Source organism: Populus euphratica, unplaced genomic scaffold (genome assembly GCF_000495115.2).
Source record: "Populus euphratica unplaced genomic scaffold, PopEup_1.0 scaffold172.1, whole genome shotgun sequence".
Lineage (NCBI taxonomy): Eukaryota > Viridiplantae > Streptophyta > Magnoliopsida > Malpighiales > Salicaceae > Populus > Populus euphratica.
Window position 1 is genome coordinate 325,736 of NW_011499920.1, and position 6,588 is coordinate 332,323.

Here is a 6,588-nt window from a genome sequence, read left to right on the forward strand (position 1 = left end):
TAATATATTTTTAAAATTATTTGAAAAAAATATAGACTTGGTGTAATACCAAACAATTATACCAAAACCAAATTCAAAAGTTCGTGTAATTGTGAGGAAGGAAGTAAAAGGGAACAATCCTTAATTGAAAATTAATAACTAACAAACAAAACAGAAATCCATTATTAAGTTATGGGATCAGCATTTTCAAAGGACCCAAAGAACAATCCACCATGGAAAAGGAAAGATTAGTCATGCATAGGGATGATGTTGTCTTTTCCTATCTATAAAAATACTAAAAATCATTACACAACATGACAAGACAAACACAAGCATTAAAAAAAGAAAAAGAAAAGGAAAAAGAGAAAAAAAAAAAAAACACAGAGTACTTTTTGTGGTGTCATGCTCTCTCCCCATCTATAAGAGATAGAGCAATCATAAGAAGCTGAGACAACATATCGTCGCCAAAACCAAAACCATCAGAATTTAAGCATACCGAAAGGTACTTTCTTTGTCTTTCTTTATTGTTTATTGACTGGTATTAGTTATGGATGTGGAATCTAATTTTTTTTCTTGGATTTTCTTCTGGATCTTTAAAAGATAATTTATCTTCTGGATTAAAGTTTATTACTTTATTACTTTTGGTGTACTTTTCGTCAATGGGTCTCGTGCCTTTTTGCTGTTCATTCCATTTTTAGGCTTGTTTTGTGTTCGTTGTTCTGAATTGGATTATGGGTTTTTGAGGTCTTGTTTTCGTTGAACAAAAAGTTTTTTAGTTGGTTTTGGGTTTGGGATGAGATGAACTTGTGTTCATTCTAAGAATGTATGTTTTATGGTGAATTTGGTTTGTTATCTTGGATTTTCAAGGGCTCATTCATTTAAGGGCTGATTGTTTTTTTATGGAGTTTTGGGTGATCAATGATTATGTTTTTAAGGTCTGTAGTGATTGAAGAATGTATTCTGTGTGAAGGTTAAGACTTGTTAAGTTGAATATTTATGATGGTTAGTTTTCCCTTTGTTGATGATTCATTATTTTTTTTTTATGTTACCGATTAGCTCCTAATCCCGATGCTTATTGCAAGTTAATATAGAATGTCTTATTAGCATCTTATAAGCCCTGTGTGTCTCTAAAAGTATTGCTTAATGGAATAGAGCCACCAAAAAAATATTAGATGCAGGAACTTATAATTGCTAGAGATATGTTTGTGCTTGAATGCATTTCTAGATTAATATTCATATAAGTTTTGTTATTTCTGTCAGTTAAATTCAGATGGACGTGCGAAATTCAGAGCATGGACGTGTAATTGAAGTTCATGTAGATGTTCCAGCTGCGGAAAATAGCCTGGGTGGGAGTAGGATTTGTGGAGGAGTATCGTGTGGATTTGCAGATGCTCAAACCAGTTCTAAAGATGCAAAGGAACGAGGGGCATCCATGAAGAAACTTGGGTGGGCAGTTGGGCTCTGTCTTGTCTTCATGGGTGTTGAAATTGCTGGAGGCATAAAAGCCAATAGTCTTGCCATTTTGACCGATGCAGCTCATCTTTTATCAGATGTTGCAGCTTTTGCAATCTCCTTGTTTTCAATCTGGGCATCTGGATGGGAGGCAACTCCACGTCGGACTTATGGATATTTTAGGATTGAGATACTTGGTGCTCTTATTTCCATCCAGATGATATGGCTTCTTGCAGGTATCCTTGTATATGAAGCTATTGTTAGACTTATTCATGATACAGGTGAAGTTAAAGGCGCACTCATGTTTGCTGTTGCTGCTGTTGGGTTACTGGTTAATATTGGCATGGCACTCTTGTTGGGTCACGACCATGGTCACGGGCATGGTCACGGACATGGTCACGAGCATGGTGAGCACAATCATGACCACAGTGATGATGGCCATAGCCATGAGGGTGATGATGGCCATAGCCACAAGGATGATGATCATAGCCATGAGGATCATGATCATACACATAACCACATGTTGAGTGGAGCCACTCATCATGATCACCACCATCATGAAGGGAGCTCTGAAAACAATGATGAACATCATCATACACACGGAGCAGATCTTGCTGAGCCTCTGCTTGGTTCTCACACAGAAGTTGACAATAAAACAGAAGGAGGGCGTAAACAAAAGAAGCAGAGAAATATCAATGTTCAGGGGGCCTATCTTCATGTATTGGGAGACTCAATTCAGAGTGTTGGGGTGATGATTGGTGGGGCGATTATATGGTATAAGCCAGAGTGGAAGATTATTGATCTGATATGCACCCTCGTGTTTTCTATAATCGTTCTGGGCACAACAATCAGTATGATTCGGAATATTCTAGAGGTTCTAATGGAAAGTACACCGAGGGAGATTGATGCAACTAGGCTTGAGAAGGGTCTCTGCGAGATGGATGATGTGGTTGCCATTCATGAACTGCACATTTGGGCAATAACTGTAGGGAAGTTTTTGTTGGCTTGCCATGTTATGATCAAGCCTGATGCCGACGCTGACATGGTACTAGACAAGGTTATAGATTACATCAGGAGAGAACACAATATCACTCATGTGACCATTCAGATAGAGCGACAGTAAACCGTCAGACTGGGTAAGTGCAAGTTGTATTGGAGTGGCTTAGCTTCAGCTTTGAACTTTGTAGTTCTTTGTCACTGATTAATAACTGGTTTCATGAATTTTGGCTGGCTCATGACTTCGCCTAATTGCTTACAAATCCCCATCTGATAATCCCTCATAGAAAGCCGTACTCGTCTTATAGAATGTGTTTGTGGTGGTTTGCATAGTTTAGGGGGCTTCAGCTACTACATCACTAAGCTGATGTTAATCACTAAGCTGATGTTAATCGCCAAATTATCACATATTTTAATCAGCTCAATAGAAGCACAAGAAGCAGCTTGAATATGAGAAAACCCAGTACAATCATTTTTCCATTGTCTTGCAAAGCTTCATAACAATTCTATAGCAGTTTTAAGAAGTGCTCATCGTTCGAGTTGACACCATGTTTTCTAGACCTTCAAAACCATTACATGTGTCCAGAATTCTCTCCATAATCTAGGGCTGAAAGCTCTCGTGCTGACACTGAATAGTTCACCGAATCTGCTATCCTTTTTCATGTAGCCCACAGGTTTGAAGGGAGTACAAAACATTATTAACAGTAGCTATTAGTAATAACAACTCCAGAAAATTTAAAGGTTCAACTGTACTGAAGATTTCTTATCAGATATCCGTTATGACCTTGTCCTGTATCACAAATAAATGGGGACTAAATGATCCACCATCTTGGTTTCTGATGAAGTATTTGGTTACAGGTACCCATATATTCTCTAAACTTTACTATCTTGATTCTTGGTGGCTGGAGAGTAAGTTTGGATGGAATGGCTAGCAAGAAGGCAAAGGAGACGGTTTAGCACAGAAATTGTTTTGAGTGGGAGGCAATTTGTGAAGCTGAGGGCAGGACCAGCTTGTCTATGATTTCAAGCATACCTATCTCCATTGCTGCTTTCAAAACCAAAGGCGGCACGATGCGCTTGAATGTTACAAGGCATGCTGGAGTTGACAATCATCTTCATTGGTAGAGGCTGCCATTTTTATTTTATTTTTTTCTTGGGAGTTTATTTAGTCCAGGTTCAGACTGGAGAATACTATGCAAAAATAAGGTGTAGATGATTGCTGGATTTTAAAGGTAGTTCAATTTCATTGGAGTTTATGGCTTTTACTAGAAAATTTTCTTTTTTCCTCAATATGCACTGAAGAATCTTATCATTCCTCTGGCTTGCTTATCTGTCTAACAAAATGAAGAAATTAGGCCGGCTGGTTGACTGGAGATTTTCTGTACCTCTATCAGCGTTCAATATTCAGTAACTTAATGGAAGCTCAAATTTCTTAATTCAATACTGCATTTTTGCTGGAAAAAAGCAGCTAACAGGCTCAAGAGACATCATTAGCATTCCGTCTGCAAGCTTCTGTTCTTAGTCAAATGGAATGAAAAATATTTATCTTGCTATAGAATTGTAGTATTGGCAGATAGCTAGATACACAATTGCCACTGAGTCTGTTGTTGGCTTGCTTATGTCTTTTGCTAACCTGCTGATAATTAAAGTTTCATTAATTTTCCATTATGCTCAACATTTCAGCATTATTGATGATTAATTATACCTTCAATACAGTTCAACACTTGAGACCTAAGTCATGCAGAGCTACTGCTGCATCGAGATCGCAGACCTATACGTACACACCTTTTAGAATTGCCGAGTCTAGGAGACATCAACTGCTGAAATACAACCATAAGAGCGATTCAACTATTTTTTATGGACTCCACTACAGAAAAAATACAAGCACAACAAGCAACTCGAAACTGAGAAAATCCTGCTTCTTTAACTAAGTTTTCAAGTTCTTCCTCTGTCCTCTCCTTTAATTAGCTGTCCATTCATGTTTGCTCATTTTTTGCTCTCATAACTTATTTTTGAATTATTCTCCAAAATTTACTTTTTTCCTTATAAAAAATCAAAAAACAAAAGCAATAATAATAAAAAAGAATTGGGAATTTAGCAAAAAACTTGTTGAGGAAGGTTCCAAATATACATAGAAGAATCAAGCTAGAGTTTTAAATGACACTGGTAGCCTAATTATATCCTATCATATCTAAGATTAGAGAGACAAAACAGATTTAAGGTCAAATTACATTAATTTTTAATGGATCTGCATAAAAATTAAATCCAGGAAAATAATTATATGTTTAATAGGTCAATTTGATTTAATCATAGGCCAAATTAAAAGTTTAATTATGTTTAAGAATTAATTTGAGTCAAATTACAGGATTTAATTAAGTACAATAACTTAATTATATTTTAAATGGGCTAAATTAATTTTATTAGGGATTTAATCGATAAAAAATTAAGTTTGGGAGCCTAATTTGAACTTGATTAAGAAGATTGGAATTTTAGAGTACCAAACTTAATTTTTACAAAGTCAATTGATTGAAATCAAGAGTATAACTATAAAAAAATCGAAGTTTAGGGTCAATTAGGGGTTAAATTAAAGAAATTCATAACCAATGATCTTTTTGAAAAAAGCTCTAAACTTCAGGGACTTAATTCAGTTGAAGACAAGGGTGAAACTGAATAATTTGAAAGTTTAATGATTAATTATGGGTCAATTTGCATAAATCCAAAATCAAGGATCAAAATGAAAAATGTGCTAAAATTTAGGGCTAATGTTGAAGTTTGGCAAGGGCAAAATTGTATGAAATTAAAAATTTCAGGCCAATTAGGGATGTAATTAAAAAAATAAAAGTCTAGGGACTAATTGAACTTTGACTAAATCCCTAAATTAAAATCTTAAAGCCAAAATAGTGTCATTTTGAGATCCAATAACTATGGTGTAAAGTAATGAAAAAAAAAATCATAAACAATAAACAAAAATGAAATTGAGAAACCCAAGCGAAAAATAAAGATCAAAATATCTAATATTGTCACATGGGTAATTTACTTGGTCATATTTAATAAATTTCTATATCAAATAAAATTTGTAATAGAAATCGAAACACATATAAAATTTATTGAATAATAATTATATATATAAACAATGCAATGCTAGACATAACACATAAAATTTATTAAATAATAATTATAAAAAAAAGCAGTGCAAGATTGCTCATATAAAAAATCTTATAAAAAAATCAATATTAAAAAAATAATTTATATAAAATTAAGAAAAAACCATATATGAATCATATCTACCTTTCTAAAAACTAAGCATACCCAATATCATTTAAAAATATTCTCAATCTAATTAAAACATAAACCAAATATTTAATTGAAAAATTATCCACAAATAACATATTATTTTTTTAAAAAAACTAAAAACTAAAAATAAAAAATATAACGAAAAAGAACCAGGCCAAACATTTCTTGGCCTAACGCCTAGTCCAATAAAGCAACGAACCATACACGAGCCTGCAACGCCAGCCCAAGCATGGACCTTTTTTTTTAAAGTTTAATGGAGTGGAGGACTCACCTCAAATAGTTAAAAAAAAATAATGTATTGTTTGCTCTAACCGAAAATCTAGCCATTGTGGTGATTAGAAAAACAAGGTTAGTATTATTTCATGCAAAATCCTATTTTCAACTTTTTTTTATCTTTTTATCAAAAGCATGTAGAAAATACTTTGGAGACCTTGATAAACCAATCCATAACTATCAAAAGCCAACAAATCGTCCTAAACTTGAAATTCACCTAAAACAAAAATTCTTCTCAAGTTTAGATATGTTGTTTTTTGTGTTTTCAAGGTAAAAAAAACACCTAAACATAACCTCTTTATTATATGAAATCTTTTCACACAAAAATCAATTGTTTTGGTGTCCAGAATCTTCCCTAGCGACCATTTTCTCTCTCTAAGCTAAAATCAGGCAACTCCCTCTCTTTTCTCTCGATAAAAAATGACTAAAAAAAATAAAGTTAGGTATTAAAATGTATTGTCTTGAAATTTAAGGGATTGATCACCTAATACCTAAAAAATATGGGGGATTAAAATAAATGTTTCAACAAACTTTCAACCCGTCTTCTATATTATTTGAGATTTTCACTTCGGGTCTTTAGCTTTCAATTCAATT

At 33.8% G+C, this 6,588-nt stretch overlaps 1 protein-coding gene across 1 annotated transcript; it reads left to right on the forward strand.

Moving 5' to 3' along the window:
• The first annotated feature begins 323 nt into the window (after positions 1 to 323).
• Positions 324 to 3,811, forward strand: LOC105135040 (metal tolerance protein 1-like). The gene is made up of 3 exons (XM_011039712.1): positions 324 to 481; positions 1,240 to 2,567; positions 3,286 to 3,811. Exon 2 carries the CDS (start codon positions 1,250 to 1,252, stop codon positions 2,552 to 2,554), a length of 1,305 nt encoding a protein of 434 aa, XP_011038014.1. The 5' UTR covers positions 324 to 481; positions 1,240 to 1,249; the 3' UTR covers positions 2,555 to 2,567; positions 3,286 to 3,811.
• The last annotated feature ends 2,777 nt before the right edge of the window (positions 3,812 to 6,588 follow it).

What these genes read in the sequence shown, in the direction of transcription:
- LOC105135040 (XM_011039712.1), top strand. Translation starts at nt 1,250, where the DNA reads ATGGACGTGCGAAATTCAGAGCATGGACGTGTAATTGAAGTTCATGTA.